At 39.6% G+C, this 23,113-nt stretch overlaps 1 protein-coding gene across 2 annotated transcripts in view; it reads right to left on the bottom strand.

Annotated features, from left to right (window-relative positions):
- The window catches only part of LOC124140489 (dipeptidyl peptidase 4-like), a 544,190-nt gene that overhangs the window by 363,769 nt on the left and 157,308 nt on the right, over nucleotides 1-23,113 (bottom strand). The window contains exon 2 of one of the 2 annotated variants that reach the window (XM_048382358.1): nucleotides 21,738-22,264. The exons of the other annotated variant lie outside the window; for it this stretch is intronic. Within the exon in view, the coding sequence (XP_048238315.1) occupies nucleotides 21,738-21,869 (132 nt within the window). The 5' untranslated portion in view covers nucleotides 21,870-22,264. The remainder of the gene's footprint in view (nucleotides 1-21,737; nucleotides 22,265-23,113) is intronic. 2 annotated transcript variants of the gene reach the window in all.

The raw sequence follows: 23,113 nt of genomic DNA, 5'->3' as shown, positions 1-23,113 counted from the left end.
TCATGAGCAGACTAGTTCTGCACAAGGAACTCAAGCACCACATGTGATTCCATGACAAAACAAACAAGATCCTATTTATATGCAAATTACTTCCCGATGGGGCTGTCAGGACACAATACATTTTTAAATCAGATTTTCAATGACATTTTTTTAAGAGTGAGACTGTAGACATGTTATACATATATAATCATTGACAAACTGGTCATGTCATCTGTGAGGACTATAAAGTGATTCACAGGCTAGGTAGTATGGATGTATACTGGATTGGGTATTCAGCAAGTAACCAAAGAATGAAACACCTATGGGTCAGTAAGTAATTAAGGACAATATACCGATGTGACTTTCTTGGTCAGTAGTTACTAAGGGACAATACAATTATGTGACTTTCTTGGTCAGTAGGTAATTAAGGCAATATACTGATGGGACTTTCTTGGTCAGTGTTACTTAGGGACAATACAATGATGTGTCTTTCTTTGTCTGTGGAACTTTAGAGATAATACAATGACGTGTCTTTCTTGGTCTGCAGGCAATCAAGGACAATACAATGATGTGACTTTCTTGGTCAGTAGTTACTAAGGGACAATACAAAGAAGTGTCTTTCGTTGACAGTAGATAACTAAGGACAATACAAAGATGTGTCTTTCTTTGTCAGTAGGCAATAAAGGACAAAACAATGATGTGACTTTCTTGCTCAGTAGTTACTAAGGGACAATACAAAGATGTGTCTTTCTAGGTCTGTGTATCTTTAGAAACAATACAATTACGTGTTTTTCTTGATCCTAAGGCAATTAAGGACAATACAATGATGTGTCTTTCTTGGTCAGTAGTTACTTTCGACACTACAATGATGTGTCTTTCTTGGTCAGTAGTTACTAAGGACAATAAAATGATGTGTCTTACTTGGTCAGTAGTTACTTTCGACACTACAATGATGTGTCTTTCTTGGTCAGTAGTTACTAAGGACAATAAAATGATGTGTCTTTCTTGGTCAGTAGTTACTTAGGGACAATACAAAGATGTGTCTTTCTTGGTCAGTAGTTACTAAGGGACAAAACAATGATGTGTCTTTCTTTGTCAGCAGTCACTTAGGGACAATACAAAGATGTGTCTTTCTTGGTCAGTAGTTACTAAAGGACAATACAATGATGTGATTTTCTTGGTCAGTAGTTACTAAGGGGCAATACAATGATGTGTCTTTCTTGGCCAGTAGTTACTTTCGACACTACAATGACGTGTCTTTCTTGGTCAGTAGTTACTAAGGACAATAAAATGATGGGTCTTTCTTGGTCAGTAGTTACTTAGGGACAATACAAAGATGTGTCTTTCTTGGTCAGTAGTTACTAAGGGACAAAACAATGATGTGCCTTTCTTTGTCAGCAGTCACTTAGGGACAATACAAAGATGTGTCTTTCTTGGTCAGTAGTTACTAAGGGACAATACAATGATGTGTCTTTCTTGGTCAGTAGTTACTAAGGGGCAATACAATGATGTGTCTTTCTTGGTCAGTAGTTACTAAGGGACAATACAATGATGTGTCTTTCTTTGTCAGCAGTCACTTAGGGACAATACAAAGATGTGTCTTTCTTGGTCAGTAGTTGCTAAGGGACAAAACAATGATGTGTCTTTCTTGGTCAGTAGTTACTAAGGGGCAATACAATGATGTGTCTTTCTTGGTCAGAAGGCAATGGATAATACAATGATGTGTCTTTCTTGGTCAGTAGGTAACTAAGGACAATACAATGATGTGATTTTCTTGGTCAGTAGTTACTTAGGGACAATACAAAGATGTGTCTTTCTTATGCGGTAGTTACTAAGAGACAATACAATGATACATCTTTCTTGGGCAGTAGTTACTAAGGGACAATACAAAGATGTGTCTTTCTTGGTCAGTAGGTACTAAAAGAAAATACAATGATGTAACTTTCTAGGTCAGTAGGTAATTAAAGACAATACAATGATGTAACTTTCTAGGTCCATAGGTAATTAAGGACAATACAATGGTGTGACTTTCTAGGTCAGTAGGTTATTAAGGACAATACAATGATGTGACTTTCTAGGTCAGTGGGTAATATGGACAATACAATGGTGTGACGTTCAAGTCAAGTAGGTAATATGGACAATATAACTATGTGACTTCCTAGGTCAGTAGGTAATTAAGGACAATACAATGGTGTGACTTTCTAGGTCAGTGGGTAATATGGACAATACAATTATGTAACTTTCTGGGTCCATAGTTTCTTCAGGACAGTACAATTATCTGACTTTCTTGGTCTGTGGATATTTAGAGCCAAAGAAAGCAATAATGTAAAATCTTTCTTGGTCTGTAGGTAAATAAGGACAATACAATGATGTGTGGCAGGCATAGATGACAAATTAATCATTAATTTAGGATTGCCTTTCCTTTAATTTAAGTCAAGGATGATACTTTGTCAAATACATGCAGCAATCTTAGACAACTCTCAAATCTACCATGTACATGTGGAGGTACATAATACTGATTTGTACATACACTGTTATTTCTACCCTTTAGATACACACACCGTGTCTGACCTTTTGATTTTGATACTCCATTTGACCAATCAGAATCAAATATTCTCTAAAGTCAATGTATAAAACCTTTAGGAACTAGATATCAAAGTATAATGTTTCCTGAGTTGCAGGGAAATGTGGGTGAAAACAGTTAGTGTTTACAGCCCAAGGATCGTAATTGTGGCAAATCAGGATTTGGAACATGTGAATCCTGGCATGGCTAAGAAAGGCAACTATGCACAGACAGTTGAGGTGTCTTAGATCACACCACAACCAGATAAGATATTTGACTGTTTAGCCCAAGTCAACCAATAGTTGTGGCGTCTTAAACTATTAAGAAAAGCCACAATTATTAGTTTCATTGTGTGGACTATGGACTGCCACCATGGTCTAGTGGTAGAGCATCTGCCTGGAGAGCAGGTGGTCAAGTGTTCAATCCACAACTGCACCATACCAAAAGGTGTTAAAGATGGTACTTGTGGTTACACTGTCGCGTGCTGGCATTAAGGGGCTAAAACAAGGACTGGTCTCCTCTGCTCTGAGAAGATTATTCGTGTTTAACTGTGGCATGGTATCTCAGTAGATTATTACTATAAAATTGGCATTAGTACGGACTAGTACATGCAGTCACACATACAGGCATGCATGCACATCACTATATAAGCGCAATAATCTTGACCACGATGTTATACCCTCACCTAGACTAACTATGCTTGTGGAAGGATGCTTGTAAATGGATGGGGTGGTCATGCTGGCTGACTAAGCTGAATGAGTGTCATCCCACCTCTAAGGTCTGATTATTGCTCATAATATCAATCAATGGATCGTCTGGTCTGGACTCCACTATTTTCAGACTGCCACCATATGGCTAGAATATTACCGACTGCCATATGAAACAACAAACAAACATAATTCCATTTGGCAATCCTAAATTTAGTACAGAGGCAATACAATCCATAAACTTACACCATGCAATGTGTGTGGTCTTATGCTGACAGAATGAAGACCTCCTATTTCTGTAGTGACAAGGATTGTGTACACTGGGTCGGCTTCTGGGTCTACCCCACAGTGGGAAGCTGCCACAACACTCCATCTTCCCCTGCTCCATCATCTTCTCCTGCTCGGTGGTGCCTGCCGAGCCATGGCTTAATGATGCAACTCTGTGCCTCATACAGTATACTATTACAACCATGATGTAAGGAAGGTGAACATGGTTACAACATTGCTCGGGTGTTTTTCTAACCTTCCCAATGATCAGTGTTTGGTGGCAGTTGTTGCAAGGTGTTGGTACCAATTGGACACAAAGTCGAAATCAAAATTCATTTGATAGATATTGGGTTAATTGCCTCTTTGAATAGTATTTTTATAACACAATAACATGTGTTATGCTTCTTTATTTAGTCCTGCACCATGATCGTGGAATATATTTATTTTATGAAAAAATAATAATCTAGAAATGCATACAAAAGCAAGTCTAGCCAGCTCTAGCTAGCTCTATTCTGAAATCAGCATAGGGAATTTTTTTATATTTTTAGAGTCAAGAAGGATATTGTGTAATATAAGATTTCAGAGACTAAATGTTATTCTTTTCTTTATTATGAGGAACACAAAGTTATGGAAAATATGCTTACTCCTTCATCATCATTCCCATAATGAAGGAGTAAGCATATACTCTGAAACATTGTGTTCCTCATAATAGAGAAGTTGACATCCATACATTGTCTTCCTTATGTGTATCACTTCTGAAGACATGTGTTATGCATCTGAATGTTGGCGTGAGCGATTACAGCTCGATGCAGCATCAACAAATTGCAGCTATACAAGGCTACATAATGTGGGAGAAACACCCAAACTGATGCAGGTCTTGGATATTTGGCACTTTGGGGAAACCCATGCATACAGGCATGGTGCTGACAAACCAAGAGTGCAATTTAAAGCCCCGACTGATCTTGTTTACAGGGTAATACATGGTTTTCGATCCTTCATACTTTCAGGAACTGAGTTTACCCTACAAGCCTACACTCACTCCAATCTGTTGGTCTACATTTGCTGATGTGCCAAAACATATGGTTATAGGTCATTCCAAACATGGGGCCCTGTGTTATGGAACCATCTCCCATCAGAAATTGGAGAATCAAATAATTTCACTTAAAAAAGACACAAAAGACCAAGTGATCAATTCATATAATTGTCATCACTGTTTTGCCTTTTGCTCCCAATGGAATCTCTTTTAGGGGGATAATCGATATTAGTTCATCTCTGGTGTCGACAATATGTATATATTTGACTAGATCTATTAGTCAAAGCTCTTTTCAGTAGTTCTTAATTGGAAAATGTGCTGTTCAAATTCAAAATTCAATTAATTTGATTTAAAGTATCATAACTGTCATGAATCAAAACCAGCAAGTTATGGCCGCTCAAGGAAATAAATTGCTGAGCCACAAACCACTTGTCCATCCTGACTCATGCCAATGCTTTGGAACATCGACTGACAGATGCCTGAATGTGTTATAGCCTTATCATTCTCAACATAGTTTTTGTTGATCACACTTTCCGCAAAAAACAAATTGGGATTGATTTTGCTGACCAGCAAGATATTAATCTATAGTGAGTGAGTGAGTGAGTGAGTGAGTGAGTATGGTTTTACACCACTTTTATCAATATTGCAGCAATATCACGGCAGGGGACACCAGAAATGGGCTTCACATATTGTACCCATGTGAGGAATCGAACACCGGTCTTCAGTGTGACAAGTGACAGCTTTAACCACTAGGCTACCCAACTGCCCTGATTGGCTCAATGTCTTAAAAAGTATTTCAGTTACAACCGTGAACCTTGTCTGCTTAATGTGAGTGGAGGTCTGAAGGGATGCAGGTCAGATGTTTACCATTTTAGTGAATCTCAAGCATGGGTAAAGTGCTGAAAAGCCTTCATGATGAATAAAAAATGTGATCCCATAATTGTAGGATTTTGGCATGTCAAAGCATCTCTGCTCAATAAATTGCAGCAACTTAGACATATGTGCATCTATTAATCAAGAGGTAAGCATAATTACCCATGGGCGGGCACATGTGCATTTCAAAGGATGAACCATGGGATATATATGGAAACATATATAACTGGCCAATCATTTTGATCTCCTTTGGCAAAAAGCTTACATTGCAAGAACTTATTCCACCTTTGAGCAACCATGTCACTGCATTATTTCAGCTGGATGACAATATGCAAGGGCAAAGAAACATATGGTGACAGAACATCTGACAACTGTTTGAATGTATTCCAGGAGAAGTGAAAGTGTTGACAACTTATTACATTAGTGACCCCAGAGGTGTCAAGCTGCTCCGAGTTTGAGGTCATAGCTGTCTATAGCATTTTTTCTTGCAAGACCTTCAAACCTCTTGGGTGGTTCTATAGAAATAACCTTAAAATGTTGCAAAAAGAATCATCATAGTGTTTGTGTAAAGTTTTAAGTCCATTGGATGTAAGTGCAAGGGGGGATCATTTCAGATGAAATGGGACACTTGTCATGCTAAGCATACTGGTCACTAAATGTTGTGGATCTATTTTGTATCTAAAAATCATGATTTATACTTATACAATATATATGTGACCACTGACATATGTCACTCAATCTGGGAGGTCAGGTAGCCTAGTGGTTAAAGCATTTGCTCGTCATGCCGAAGACCAAGGTCGATTCCCGATATGGGTACAATGTGTAAAGCCCATTTCTGGTGTCCCCCACCTTGATATTGCTGGAATATTGCTAAAAGTGGCATTAAACCATACTCACTCACTCACTCACTCACTCACTCACTCACTGTCACTCAATCTGAACTGAAGAATATGGTTCATTAGAACACTTTTCTCTTTAAATACAATGATGGCAAATATCACTCTTGAATTTTTTAACCTCTCATGTCTTATTTTTCTGCTCATAATACCATTTGCATTCTAAAAGTATTTGAGTAGAGTTTCATGGGTGAGGGTCTGGAGGCATTATCATGAGGACAATATTTATCAGTAAGTAAACATTGTTTTTAGAACATCTGGTGTGACATAGGTCAAGACTCAAGACATTTACCCCTTGGTGAAACCCTAGAGCAAGGGATTTGTGCAAACAGACTAATGACTAGATGGGCAAATCATACATAACAACACATGTCCAGCAGATCCTGGCATAGCTAAAGGGCATAACTCATACAAATGATAATTTTCCATCTGAATTAATAACATGGAATAACAGATATACAACAATCTGTATGATGATTTGTTTGATCAGCTAAGAAGTTGACAGATGACAATGTTGACACAATTTATGGATAACAACTTATTATTAAGAAATATATTTATAAATTGTGTCTACTTGATATGACTTTTCGGTATGACTTTTCAAACACCTTATCTAGTTCAGTGTAAAAAGCTTATTGTTATTGTGGCTGGAGTAGTGGCATAAAACATCAGCCTATCAGTTATGGTGCAAGTGTGCATGTGAGGTGAGGTGAGGTGAAATTGGGTTTAACGTCATGTCCAAGATTATTGCACTTATATAGCGACGTGCATGCACATGTGTGTGGCTGCGTGTACTAGTCTGGACTGATGCCGATTTATAGTGCTAGCACACTGAGATACCATGCCGCAGTTTAACATGAATGCCCAACTCAGACACAGTATACTGACGCTGAGCCGACCAGTCCCTGTTTTAGCCCCTTAATGCCGAGCGCCAGACAGGGTAACAACAAGTGCCATCTTTTAACTTCTTTCGGAATGACGCGGCCGGGGATCCAACCCCGATCCTTCCACTCTCCGGGTGGACGCTCTACCACTAGACCACGGAGGCGGTCTCAAGTGTGCATGTAATAATGTATACCTCCAATGACGTTAACTGCTTCTTCGGTACATTCAACAAAATAGACCCCCATCCCCCCACCCCCACCCCCACCCAACCTCCCCATTCACCCTGAATACTAAATGCTATATCCCTCATACAAGTGCTTTGAAAGTCTTACTAATGTGTTAGTTTGGGCAGACAGTTGAAGCTTGACTTGTACTTTATGCATTTGTTAAATTAAGCAACAAGTAACTTGAAATAATAAGCCTTGATATTTATTTTTAAACCACATCTGACATCAATATTTTATTATTTTTTTATTGTTGATAATATATTTCTTTTAAATTGGATGTGAAATTGTAGCTCAAATGTCAAAAGGTTCTCTTTTGTGAATAATCCTATATCATCAACTGCCTGTGTGCTTTCTCTTCTAAATGAACCAATCATTTCTATGTTTATGGGTCTTACATGTTACACTTTTTGCCAAGTTTGAACATAGGAAAGATCAATTTTGAAAGATAAATGTGAAACAAAATTATTTATTAAACTCAAAATAGTCGTTAAGGAAAGAAATTAACTCATAAGATGACATGAAAAGGAAGCTAAATCTTGCTAGCTCAAGTGTTGACACAAATAAATTGATTTTTGCAACTGATAAATGGCATTTTGAAATTATTTAAACCAGAAAGACTGGTATTGGCACATCTGTTATATGTTCAAATTTAAACAACTCGCAGCTTCTAAATGAATTTTTAATTTGAAAATATTGTCAGTTGCAATAGCCACATATATTGGTTCAATTTTGTTTTTGACATTTTTCACACCCATAGACAGTTAATTACAAAATAGGTTCAGGCTTGAAGCAAACAAGTGATGTGTGTAATGTCTATCTACATAGTTGGGGTAAAATGAGGGTTAACCTGAACTGTGTCTTCAGAACAACAGTTAACCAGCAGTATGTCTGCAGAACAAGGGTTAACATGCAGTGTGCCTGCAGAACAAGGGTTAACCTGCTGTGTGTCTGCAGAACAAGGGTTAGCCTGCTGTGTGCCTGCAGAACAAGAGTTAGCCTGCAGTATGTCTGCAGAACAAGAGTTAGCCTGCAGTACGTCTGCAAAACAAGGGTTAACCTGGTGTGTGTCTGCAGAAAAGGGTTAACATACAGTATGTCTGCAGAACAAGTTATCCGCAGTGTGCCTACAGAACAAGGGTTAACATGCAGTGTTCCTGCAGAACAAGGGTTAACCAGCAGTGTGCCTGCAGAACAAGGGTTAACCTGCAGTATGTCTGCAGAACAAGGGTTAACATGCAGTTTGTCTGCAGAACAAGGGTTAACTTGCAGTATGTCTGCAGAACAAGGGTTAACCTGCAATATGTCTGCAGAACAAGGGTTAACATACTATGTCTGCAGAACAAGGGTTTACTTGCAGTATGTCTGCAGAACAAGGGTTAACATGTAGTGTGTCCTCAGAACAATGGTTAACTTGTAGCTAGTCTTCAGTGTAGGGCTTTCACACAGTCATTCATGCCTGTGCACTCACCACTGACAGGGAAAGATCTGCTGGTTGAAGCAGCCAGTCAGCTTCAGTTAGATGTCAACACCAACACATGCTCATCAAAGCAGCAATGCACCAACTAACAAGAGATCAAGCCCTATATGGCTGTAACTGTTTCGCAAATGATGAACTGGTTGCAATGAAATTATAATTGAACTGATTAAGCATTAGAAATACTTAAGATGTTGAGTACTGGCTTAATTCTGTATTAACTGCTAAACTTAAAAGGTGGTCCCTTTTTATGTTTATTGGGGATGTTCAGAAATAAACTAATAAGGGACCGGTCATTATTTACAGGAGGGTGGGGCATGAGTCAGAGGGGTTTTGATTCACCAATGTCCTGAAAATTATTACTCTCCTCTTATGCTTGTCATAATTTTGGATGACGCTCCCCATGTCATTGTACATTTTCTTCACGACCCTCCCTGAAAGAAAAACTGAGAAAGCACTTTATATTTTATCATAAAATGTCTTTTTAGTCACGACCCTCCCAAATTATGTCCATTATTTTCTATGACCCTAGAGACTGTCATATATTTTGCTGGCCTCCCCTGATTCCCTCAGACCCACCTCCTATAATAAATGACTGGTCCCTAACAAGTCCTATTCCTGCACCTGCTTTAACCCACATCCTCATCACTCCATTAGATATCACTATCACATGTATGACTTATGTACATGAGACTGTCAAAGCAACCAATTTGCGACAACTATGTCTGAATGAATATTTAATTCCAAAGACTAATTACCCTGCAGCCAAGACATTCATATGTCTTGAATCACTTAATTGCCATTACTTTCAGATGCTAATTGCTATTGTTATATGTTAATCCAATTGATTACACAGCCATCCTGAACAACTTAATCCATGTCAGGTATCAGCCTTGGTCCAGAGATGAAAATTAAAGGTCTCACCCTTAGCCTGGCTAAGGTTTAGCTTGGTTTCGGGGCACCAATACAACAAGCACTAACACTACGTGCTGACCTGGCACATAGTGATTCTGGTATATATCTACTTGAATAAAGAATACCACAAGCTACCAACCTGATGTTGTGAATTCCTACCGAGACCCATACACCGATCCCTTGCATATAAGAATATGCAAATAATCATTATCAATGTTATGTGTGTCTCCCACGCACGTGCAAAGCCCACTGTTAATTAACTGGTTTGGAAAATTGTATCCTGTCTAACATTACTCAGTAACTGAGGGACTGCTTCATAACCAGTGGCACATATTCAGCAGAGGTCCAGACCTCAGTTTGAAATTGGTGATAAGTGGGTAACTGATGCAATATCTTTGTAGCCAGTGTAACCACTCAGTGTGAGCTTTATATACATCATATATAATCATGTAGGCAGACACAGTGCTGTTTGAACGACTAGAACCAAACTTGCAGGGACTGCAAATTGGCCTAAACCTTCGTGAGAATAGTCTGTATGTTAATTATCGCAGTCTAAAATAGGATAAAGGTATAGAATAGGCTATTAGCATTTACTACCATTTTGACAGTAAAAGAGTCTTAACTATAATTCAGAAATGGTGAAAAATGCTGAAATATATCATCTGAAGTGCTTCCTACAGAGGTGGATCCAGGATTTTGAAAGATGGGAATGCACGTAGTATGAATTAAGCCACGCTGAGTCTGCAGTTAACATTTAAGATGTCTGTAAAAAAGGGAGCAATGTCATTAAAATCAGATCTTAGTTCTACCTACCGCTAAACAAAGATCTGGGGACATCCCATTAGAGGTCACATCAGAACGACCTATCATCCGACCAATCAGAGCTTCGCTTACCAGATCATAAAAGTGACAGTCAGAATATGATTTCTAATCATGCAACCTCGAAAATTTTAACACAAGGTATTCCGAACGATAGTTACGGGCTTAACGACTGAATCCATACAATCTAGACCACCTTTTAGCCATTCCAGAATGTTCTTTTGTTCAGTTTTCAATATTTTATCGAGAATTTGTCAAAATATGTTTGGAAGTGTAGTCACCAATTTGAAATTACTGCCGTAAAGCATGAGTAAGCTGCCTTCTGATGGGCTAATGTTGACTTCTTGTCAGTCATTTCATTGGTCGGTCAAAGTTCGCGTAAGGTCAGTCTGACGTGACCCCTAATGGGATGTCCTCAGATCTTTGTTTAGCGGTAGCGAGAACTAAGATCTGACTTTAATGAGATAGAAAAGGGAGGCACTCCCTGCACACACCCTGAGGATCCTCCCTCTGGACCCACCAGTGCTCTACTCTAGCACATGGAATGTTGAGAAACTCAAGAACCATTAATATCTAAATGCATATCCTAAAAAGTAATTGTTCTTCATTTCAGAATGTAAAGATGTTTAGAAATAATTTATCAGTCAGTTACAGAGTGAGAAGCTCCACCTTGTGAATACAGAACATCAATCTCCATAGCATCAAACTATGTTCCCCAAATTAATTTTATTCACAACACAAAACAACAATTTTATGGAAAATATATTATCAAAATGAGTGAGTGAGTTGGATTTAACGCTTTTAACTGTATTCCAGTTATATCACGGCCTGTCAGCTTAATGTGGGAGGGAAGCCCGAAGTGATGCATGTCTCAGACGTTTACCACTTCGGTGAAACCCACGAGCACAGGTATGGTGCTGACAAACCTAGAAACATAATCTGGGTGAACCGGGATTCAAACCCACAATCATAGATTTCTGGCGTGCCCAAGGGACGCAACTCTGTATAGCGAATCGCGGCACCTTAGACGACTGGGCCACCCGTGCCCCTATTAATATGGAATTATTGTAATTATCCATTATTATTGTTTTTTGTTGTTCAGTGTCATGTCAAATGCATAACAGTTATGACTTAAAGCTCTTAGAGTCAATTTCAAAGTGTATTTCAGGGTTGTGAAACATTAACTGGCTGGGGCTGTACACTAGAAGATTAACATTTGGAAATCATTGCTTGCTATACCTGGAGTTGGCCAATGTATACCCCCATTTAGTGATGCCATTATAATGTTGACCTACCAGTAAATGTAATGACACAAAATGACAATTCAATGAATCGGAGAGTGATTCTACAATATGTACACAATAGGTTTGTTTGTTAGGGCCCCATGAACCATGTACAACCAGCAATGCAATCTGTATGCAGAACACATCAATATCCTATATTGCTTGCACTGCTGTACAGAAACATATGTCCCCAACCAGATCAATACAGAACAAGGCCATCATCATCATCATCATCAGCATCAGCATCAGCATCATACATAAAAACACTTCTCCAAGCAATCACAAATGCAGTTTGAAACACAACTTGTATCTGTTCAGTCTTGCAAGAGTGATTTGAGGCTTAATGACATTTTAGACATATCAGGGCATTTCAGCTTAAAGTGAGAGATGTCATCCAAGACATGAATCCCAGACTCAACCTAATGTTAACAGACCATGCAAGGATCATAATTGTGAATCTGGGATTTGAACCTAGAAGCTGCTGAGTGAGTGAGTGTGTGAGTGAGTGAGTGGGTGTGTGGGTGTGTGGGTGTGTGGGTGTGTGGGTGAGTGAGTGAGTGAGTGAGTGGGTGGGTGAGTGAGTGAGTGAGTGAGTGAGTGAGTTAGTGAGTGAGTGAGTTGCTTTTCATACAGCTTTGTTTTCCTTGTGTTTAACGAGGCACTCAGCAATATTGAATAATATTAGTAATATATCACTGCATGTCAGCTTGATCTGGGGGGAAAGCCACTGAAGTGATGCAGATCTTGCTAGGTGAAACCTGAGAGCACAATATGGTGCTGACAAACCTAGAAACATAATCAGGGCAAATTTAGGATTCAAGCCAGCAATCATGGACCTCTGGAAGGCCTTAGGGTGCAACCCAGCAGGAAAGAGTCAGTTACTGGCTTCGTGGATGGCCTTGGGTATTTAGCATAGAGTTCTGTTTGATTTACAGCACATTAAAACACAATCTCATTCAAATAAGATCTTAGTTCTCACTGTCGCTAAACAAAGATCTGAGGACATCCCATTACGGGTCACATCAGAGCGACCTTTCATCCAACCAATCAAAGCGTCGCTTACCAGATCTTGAAAGTGACAGTCGGAATGTGTTTTCTAATCATGCAACCTCGAAAATGTTAACACGGGGTATTCCGAATGACAGTTACGGCCCGTACAACAGATTCCGTCAAAATTATTGTCTATCTCTCACTTCAGTCGGATAAACATTTGAACGGAAGAAGCGTTGCACAATACGTGGAAAACACTGCCATAGAATCTCAACCATATATTAGACATTGGAATGTTCATTTGTTCAGTTTTCATTTTAATGCGATTTATTAAAACATGGCATCACTGCAAGGACTTAGCTGTCAGCGAGCTGCCTCAGATGCTCCAGAGAATATTTAGTCACTGCCTACATAACAGTTATGAAAATGAAAAATATTCAACCACATATATTTGTTAAAACATTCAGGAAATCATTACATCATGACCATTATAAACAATAGACTATACCTAGGAAGAATCTTTTGTACAAATACACTTCACAAACCTTGGAATAACAGTGAAAGTAAACACATATCATTTTATAAGGTTGTTATATCAACAAAATGTTTTGGCAATGCAAATAACGCATACAACAAATAATTAAAACAAACATTGTAAGCATTATGATGTATACTGAAAACTACCTGCATTGCAGTGCCTGACTGACTGACAGCACTCACTGCTGACAAATCCAGGGACAGCAGGCATACTGCCAAACAGACTCACGTGTTGTGTAAAACACTGATGCACAGAGTAAAAGCAGTCAAGGACAACTGGCAACCATGGTTAAGTGTGGTTATACTTTAAAAACGCTTTTAGCTTATTGTTCTTAACATTACCCCTATCACTTTTTTCAAACATGTTAGTGCTTTCATGAGCAATGTTTGAGCCATGTTGTCAAACTAATATTGTACACAATACATAAACATTATACATGGTTCCAGGGGTTGTACCAGGTGCACACGCAACTTCTTGAAGGATAAAAAGCATGTATATATTTTGGAGACAAAGTGTTAATGTATAATATAAAAACATCATGGAAGATGGAAGAAGGCATTCATGTAGCAGAAGGACATTATGAAATGCCGCATCCGTTCAAGGCTGGAACTCCAGAGCTTCCAGATAACAAGAGGATGGCATTTCAAAGACTTGATGGACTAAAATCACGTTTCCGTAGAAATCCAAAGTTCCACAGTGACTACTCCGCCTTTATAAATGCCATGATTAAAGGTGGACATGCAGTGGAAGTTCCTGTAGGTGAACTACATGCATGTAACAGATGGTATATTCCACACCATGGGGTATATCACCCTAAGAAGCCAAATAAAGCACTATTAAAATAGCTTATTACCATATCTGAACTATCAGTCTTGATTATCTGTCGAAACAGATTCCACTGGCACAATGGTAAGGCAGTGGTTACAATTATATGAAAATCAGTGATGACACCAGGTGTTTGCAAAAAGGGTAAGCATGTCCTGCTCTACCGGTAGCACCTTCTACTTGCACAATTTGCATGAAAAAGTAAGTGTTTGTTTGTTTGTTGCCTAACACTGCACAGTACTCATGACATATGAAAGTGGCCTGTAAACAAACAATCAGGTCTGGTCAAGACAATCCAGTGACAATCCAGATTAAAAAGCCTGAATCATTTCTTCATGTTTTCAAACAAAGAAACAAAGAAACAACATGGCCCCCAAATGCCAATTGTTTCTCAAACTATTTCCTTTCATCTAGCATTCTGTATATTAAGTACCCCCTTTCTCTACAAAGCTATACTGAAAATTATGTATTACTAGTATGACTATTTGAAATATATGGATCTGCAGGTAACTGAAAATACAGGGCAATCATTGCTGGCCTGGCCTGGTATGCTGGCATGTTGACAAACAGAAAGATAGCTTGACTGACCGACAGATTGGCTGTTTGACAATCAGGCAAACTGATGGTAGGACTAATTAACACTGACAGCCTGACAAGCGTCAACAGATGGATTGTTGAAACTGACAGACCTTTGAACAAATCAATACATTAATATATGGATAGATGCAGAAATACAAGGACAGACTGACAGACTATAAAGTGACTTTCAGAAGCTGTGGTGTCATTGATGATACAAAGTTGACTTTGTCGAGTGATAAAGGCGCCAGCATCTGAACCAAAATATTGCATTGATGAATAAACTTGAAACCCAAAAGGCAAGCCTTTTGACAGGTGGATATCTAATGTGGATATCTAATGTGAGCAAGTGAGTCTAATGCCACTTTTAGAAATATTCCAGCAATAGTATGGTAGAATGTCTTCACATCTTTAGGGGCGGTCGGGTAGCCTAGTGGTTAAAGCGTTCGCTCGTCACGCCGAAGACCCGGGTTCGATTCCCGACATGGGTACAATGTGTGAAGCCCATTTCTGGTGTCCCCCGCCGTGATATTGCTGGAATATTGCTAAAAGCGGCGTAAAACCATACTCACTCACTCACTTCACATCTTTACCCATGTGAGGATTTGAACCTTGGCCTTCTTCATGGCATGCAACCGCTGTAACATGGCTACCCTACCACGCCCACTTACAAATGAAGTGATTGATGGAAAGAGGCATGTGAACAGACCAGGGACTGCTGCAACAGATCGGCTGGGTTGTCTTGGAACAGTTCATGTCAAGGTGTTACCAGCAGGTCACAGAATCTGCATCATGCCAAGTGCCGCCAGTATAAGTTGCCAGGACCACCCCCTGGGGTGACGATGTACCTAGACTTGACTACCATCCAGACACAAATGAACACTTCTATACATAAACATCCCCACTCTCCACATGTTGTGCCCGATACATAGGTAATCATGGCTTAGTCCCTCCTGACAGGATGCAGGAATGGTAGCCATGTTACTCCATACACTCTCTGGTCACAATGTCTTGGACAACACATATAATCTGGTTGAAAAAGTAATTTGTTATCGTGAAGCACCAGACTGTTACTGTTTCTGAAAAAGCACAGATTTCAGGTCTATCATAGCTGTAATATATACGTGATAGGGAATGAAGAAATATACTTTACATGAAACTATTCAAGCACAGAGACAAACATATTCTCATATTCTTGAGCGTATCATATATCTGTACTTCAACTGTATCCATGATATACATTGAGTCTCAAATAGCTCTCCTTCTTGTTTAGAAAATACTGTTATGGTCTCTGGCCTAGTGAGTGAATGAGTGAGTGAATGAATAAGTTTCATGCTGTTTTGAACAGTATTTCGGATATATCAGTGTGTCAGCTTGATGTGGGAGGAAAGCTTCAAAGTGATGTATGTCTCAGACATTTCTGGTAAATGTAATTTTATTCATGATTGCCTCTGTTTTGCATCATCCCGAGGCAAGAGAGTTAACTGACTGAAAAAGCCAAACTAGGCTGGTGTTATGGAGTTACATTCTGGCTGGACTAACTAATCCATGCATAGTCCAATCAAATCTCGCAACGAAATCGAAATCCGGTTCGTAAACTGTCGTGCAGATTTCAGTCAATTGTAGGATTTGCAAAGCATGTGCACCGCCAACTCATTGTCAACAGATATTTTTCAAACCTTTTCATTTTTTTAATCAAGGCGCTCACATGATTTGATGCCCTTCGCGATGTAAGACCAGTTTTATGACAATATAGATCTGGATTAGCGATCAGTTTGTCTTGACTAGGCGCCGCCATTTAGATTGAAACAAATGCATGTGATGGAATCTGATTGGTCCATAGGAGAGGCTTAGAAGGGACATAACCACTGGTGGTGCTACGATCGAGTCCAGGAATTCCAGCATGGTTTGGCAGTCTCGATCACAACCAAATGTCCCAGTCTCTTCATTTAATGTTCCTACTATCTACAGACAAAATAATCAATATTTATATTTATTTCGTTCTGACATGATAAAATACACGACAAATACAAGTCAAGACAAGTACAAGAACACCCAGTTTTTTTCATCTTACTAAAGTTAACCTGTCATGGCTTAGGTGGGTATTGCATTACACAACCTTCCAATTGTGAATGTTCTTTAACTTGTTTTGAGTAGTATGTATATTGTCCTACCAAACACATATGCTTCATATGAATCAAATTCACTAACAGTCAGTGCATAAACATTCTTTAAGTTTATTATTCTAAGAGCTACCCCATCTCCTGTTTCAAACATTTTAGTGTGAGCACGGACTTGTCCAGGTTATATAGTGTGTGAGTGAGTGAGTTGGGTTTAACACCACTTTAAACAGTATTCCAGTTACATCATGGTGTGTCAGCTTAATGTTGGAGAAAGCCTGAAGTGATGCAGGTCTCAGACGTTTACCACTTCGGTGAAACCCACCAGCGCAGGTATGGTGCTGACAAACCTAGAAACATAATTGGGGCGAACCGGGATTTGAACCCACAATCGTAGGTTTCAAAGGGATGCAACTCTGCAGAGGGAATCACGACGCCTTAGATGACTGAGCCACGCGTGTCCCCGAAATATAAGGATGACTTTGTAAGGAACACCTATTTCATTCTCATACATACTCTTTTGTTTTTGTAAGGAGTTCTTTGATGTTGGCTCTGGATGTTATACTCACTTGATGTACAGTTAGGGGATGTACGAAGTTGAGTAGGCTTGTGCCACCTGGCTATGGACTGTGTCAGGGGATGTACGAAGTTGAGTAGGATTCTGCCAACCAGCTATGGACGGTGTCAGGGGATGTACGAGGTTGAGTAGGCATGTGCCACCCAGCTGTGGACGGTGTCAAGGGATGTACGAGGTTGAGTAGGCATGTGCCACCCAGCTGTGGACGGTGTCAAGGGATGTACGAGGTTGAGTAGGCTTGTGCCAACCAGCTATGGACTGTGTCAGGGGATGTACGAAGTTGAGTAGGATTCTGCCAACCAGCTATGGACTGTGTCAGGGGATGTACGAGGTTGAGTAGGCTTGTGCCACCTGGCTGTGGACTGTCAGGGGATGTACGAGGTTGAGTAGGATTGTGCCACCTGGCTATGGACTGTCAGGGGATGTACGAGGTTGAGTAGGATTGTGCCACCTGGCTATGGACTGTGTCAGGGGATGTACGAGGTTGAGTAGGATTGTGCCACGCAGCTATTGAGTGTGTCAGGGGATGTACGAAGTTGAGTAGGCTTGTGCCACCTGGCTATGGACTGTGTCAGGGGATGTGCGAGGTTGAGTAGGCTTGTGCCACGCAGCTATTGAGTGTGTCAGGGGATGTACGAGGTTGAGTAGGATTGTGCCACCAAGCTATGGACGGTGTCAGGGGATGTACAAGGTTGAGTTGGAATGTGCCACCAAGCTATGGACTATGTCAGGGGATGTACGAAGTTGAGTAGGATTGTGCCACGCAGCTATGGAGTGTGTCAGGGGATGTATGAGGTTGAGTAGGAATGTGCCACCAAGCTATGGACTGTGTCAGGGGATGTACGAAGTTGAGTAGGCATGTGCCACCTGGCTATGGACGGTGCCAGGGGATGTAAGAGGTTGAGTAGGCTTGTGCCACGCAGCTGTGGACTGTCAGGGGATGTACGAGCTTGAGTAGGAATGTGCCACCAAGCTATGGGACTATGTCAGGGGATGTACGAGGTTGAGTAGGCATGTGCCACCTGGCTGTGGACCAACCTGCTATGGACTGTGTCAGACAACATACAAGGTTGAGTCATTTGTCAAGTAACACCTGCTAGTCACTGGCAGCTTTCACCATTTACTTTCAACACGTGGCAGCATTTAAAATCTCCAATATGTCAATAGCCTGACAGGCATGTATATTTTAAACACAACTAGCCAACACTATAAGGCATTTTGAATGTGCACATCTGTAGGCATTTAAATGTGGAAAGAAATTGATCGAATGTAACTTATTCACATCCACATTGTGATAGGTTCATATTCTTTCAAAACTATTTCTTCTTCAATTCTTTGAAAGTTTGAAAAGTACTTAATTCCAGGCAGGAATAAGAGCTCCGTCAATAATTTTTGCATCACCTGAAATATGACTGTCCATGGGACATTCCAAATACACAAAAATCAAACGTTACCTGTCATTTCATCTTTAAAAAGGAATTAATTATAGAACTAATATTAGACTTAGTAGAATGCAGCCCCTGATTAACCCTGTGTCATACAAGCCATCAGGATAACACTGTGTAATACAAGCCATCAGGATAACACTGTGTAATACAAGCCATCAGGATAACACTGTGTGGTACATGCCACCAGGATAACACTGTGTGGTACATGCCATCAGGATAACACTGCGTGGTACATGCCACCAGGATAACACTGTGTGGTACAAGCCATCAAAATAACACTGTGTGGTACAAGCCATCAAAATAACACTGTGTGGTACAAGCCAGCAGGATAACACTGTGTGGTACAACCCATCAGAATAACACTGTGTGGTACAAGCCAGCAGGATAACACTGTGTGGTACAAGCCAGCAGGATAACACTGTGTGGTACAACCCATCAGAATAACACTGTGTGGTACAACCCATCTGAATAACACTGTGTGGTACAACCCATCAGGATAACACTGTGTGGTACAACCCATCAGAATAACACTGTGTGGTACAACCCATCAGGATAACACTGTGTGGTACAACCCATCAGCATAACACTGTATGGTACAACCCATCAGAATAACACTGTGTGGTACATGCCACCAGGATAACACTGTATGGTACAACCCATCAGGATAACAGTGTGGTACAACCCATCAGAATAACACTGTGTGGTACATGCCACCAGGATAACACTGTATGGTACAACCCATCAGGATAACACTGTGTGGTACAACCCATCAGGATAACACTGTGTGGTACATGCCACCAGGATAACACTGTATGGTACAAGCCATCAGGATAACACTGTGTAATACAAGCCATTGGGATAGTACTGTGTGGTACAACCCATCAGGATAACACTGTGTGGTACAACCCATCAGGATAACACTGTATGGTACAACCCATCAGAATAACACTGTGTGGTACATGCCACCAGGATAACACTGTATGGTACAACCCATCAGGATAACAGTGTGGTACAACCCATCAGAATAACACTGTGTGGTACATGCCACCAGGATAACACTGTATGGTACAACCCATCAGGATAACACTGTGTGGTACAACCCATCAGGATAACACTGTGTGGTACATGCCACCAGGATAACACTGTATGGTACAAGCCATCAGGATAACACTGTGTAATACAACCCATCAGGATAACACTGTGTGGTACATGCCACCAGGATAATACTGTATGGTTCAATCCATCAGAATAACACTGTGTGGTACAACCAATCAGCATAACACTGTGTGGTACAAGCCACCAGGATAACACTGTGTGGTACAAGCCATCAGGATAACACTGTGTAATACAAGCCATTGGGATAGTACTGTGTGGTACAACCCATCAGCATAACACTGTGGTACAAGCCATCAGAATAACACTGTATGGTACAACCCATCAGAATAACACTGTGTGGTACAACCCATCAGAATAACACTGTGTGGTACAACCCATCAGAAACACACTGTATGGTACAACCCATCAGAATAACACTGTGTGGTACAAAACACCGGGATAACACTGTGTGGTACAAGCCATCAGGATAACACTGTGTGATACAAGCCTCAAGTTAACACTGTGTAATACAAGCCTCATGATAACACTATGTGATACAAGACGTACATTGATACTGTGTTATACAAGCAATCAGAATAACACTGTGTGATACAAGTCCTCAGGATAACACTGTGTTATACAAGCCATCTGGTTAACACTGTGTAATACAGGCTATCAGGATAAAACTGTGTTATACAAGCCATCAGGATAACACTATGTTATACAAGCCATCAGGATAACACAGTGTTATACAAGCCATCAGGATAACACTGGTTGATAAAAGCCATCTGGTTAACACTGTGTAATACAGGCCATCAGGATAACACTGTGTTATACAAGCCATCAGAATAACACTATGTTATACAAGCCATCAGGATAACACTGTGTTATACAAGCCATCAGGATAACACTGGTTGATAAAAGCAATCTGATTAACACTGTGTGATACAAGTCCTCAGGATAACAATGTCTGATACAATCCATTAACACTGTGTGATGCAAGCCTTCATGATAACACTGTGTGAGGCAAGCCATCAGGATAACAGTGTGAAGCAAGCCTTCATAACAACACTGTGTTATACAAGTCCTCAGGATAACACTGTGTGATAAAAGCCTCAAGTTAACACTGTGTAATACAGGCCATCAGGATAACACTTTGTTAAACTCTGTGATACACTGAGTGCATTAGTACACAAAATAACCCCTTCAGGTTAGCACTGTTTCAAAAAAAAACCATAGGTGAAAATTATGTGATGCAAGCCTTCAGATTAACACTATGTAATGCAACTTCTTCAGGTTAACACTTTCAGTTGTGTGATATATACCCACAGGTTAACACTGTGTCATATAACCTTTAGGCTACAACTGTGTGATACACTATGTGATATAAGCTCTCAGGTTAACACAGTATGATATAAGCCATCAGCCATCAGCTATCTCTGTAGACATACAGGTGAACACATAATATAAAACCCAACAGGTTGACACAGTGTGATACAAGAACCCAGGTTAACCCTGATTCAAGAGAAATCATTTATATTGTTATATCCACTTTCAGGGAATAACTTTGCGGCATGCAAGCCCACAGGTTAACTCACCTGAGGTGGGTAAGATAAAGGGTTAACTATATACCCAGTGATCCCTTACCTCAATGTCCAACTTTCCAGCAGGGTCTTCTGGTTCCTTCCATTTGTCTGTCGGTACCTTCTTATAACCTGCCATTTTCTTCCAACACAATCTTATTTTCAGTGATGTGGTTCTTCCACCTCTCAATATCATACAATCTTGGTATAGTCATTGCCCATTTACATGTGACTTTGGCAAACTTTGCCCATGTCACAAATAGTTTGCTGTGTCGGCCTGAGTAATATTGATGTATCAGGTCAAATTGAGTCTGTCTGCCTGCGTGGTATAAGCGAGCAGCAATTCCCACATCTACAATATTAGATTGTTTCTCTGCCTCACCACAAAAATCTGAAGTCTACAGATCTCTGCTCCTGTGTCCACCAGAAATCAGACTATCTTCTTCAATTAAATTTAATGCTTCCCAAAATAAGTTCCAGAGTTCTATATACCAGTATTTCTGTGCCCCTGGAGTTAAGGCATGAATTGTCCTGTATCCTCAATCTTGGGAGCGACGTCTCTGTACTACTGCAGCCCAAATAAGACGCCCTCTAGACATGCACACCAAAGAAATTGTATTACAAAATCATCTACTTGGAAAAATATTTAGTACACTTTCCAATGGAATTTCTTATATTATCAGTACACTTTAATTCAGCTCAATGTACAGTTCATAGAAAGACTAAAGATTTTTTAGTGTACACATATGTTCAGGAATTATGCTGTGTTCATCTATTTGTATTTTGCATCTTTTCAAGACATTGATTCAGGACATTTTCTATTTATTCAGAAGATTAACCCTCAGTAAGACCTCTTAAAGAATGAGACATTATCAGTTGTATCATATGTAAGTAAAACGTATTAGATAATGAAAAGATTATTTTGTGTTATTAGAAAAGCAATAACATAAAGTAATTTCGTGTAGACAGGGATAATAAATAAATTATACTCATAGGTTAAGAAAGAAAAGATACCTACAGATTATAAATTGAACCAATTATATCATATTACTGGAACTAATTCACATTAATTATTTAATGATATGTCATTCTGATTTATTGCACAATTCAAAACTCCTTTTAAGATATTACAATATTTCAAATGTCATGACAGATCTTTATAATGGCAATATTACATGATAAATGAGGCTAATGGCAAAGCGCATTGGCGTTTTATTTTACTTTTTATTTATTTAATCTTACAAAATACCAACTTCGTGATTCTACTCATGCTAACGATGAAATTATTTAGAATTTGTTTTCAGAATTAAAAAGATATTAATGGCATTAAATAATTCAAAATCTAATGACAACGGAATATATTCAACTATTCACCATTTAATCAGTAGATGTAATTTGTAAATATTAACATGATCGTGAAAATGGGTGATCTCTTTTCTA

This window comes from Haliotis rufescens, unplaced genomic scaffold (assembly GCF_023055435.1).
Source record: "Haliotis rufescens isolate VD_foot unplaced genomic scaffold, xgHalRufe1.0.p SCAF_4, whole genome shotgun sequence".
In the NCBI taxonomy this organism is placed as follows: domain Eukaryota; kingdom Metazoa; phylum Mollusca; class Gastropoda; order Lepetellida; family Haliotidae; genus Haliotis; species Haliotis rufescens.
The sequence above is the reverse complement of the archived record's forward strand: the minus strand, read 5'-3'. Positions and strand labels throughout refer to the sequence as shown.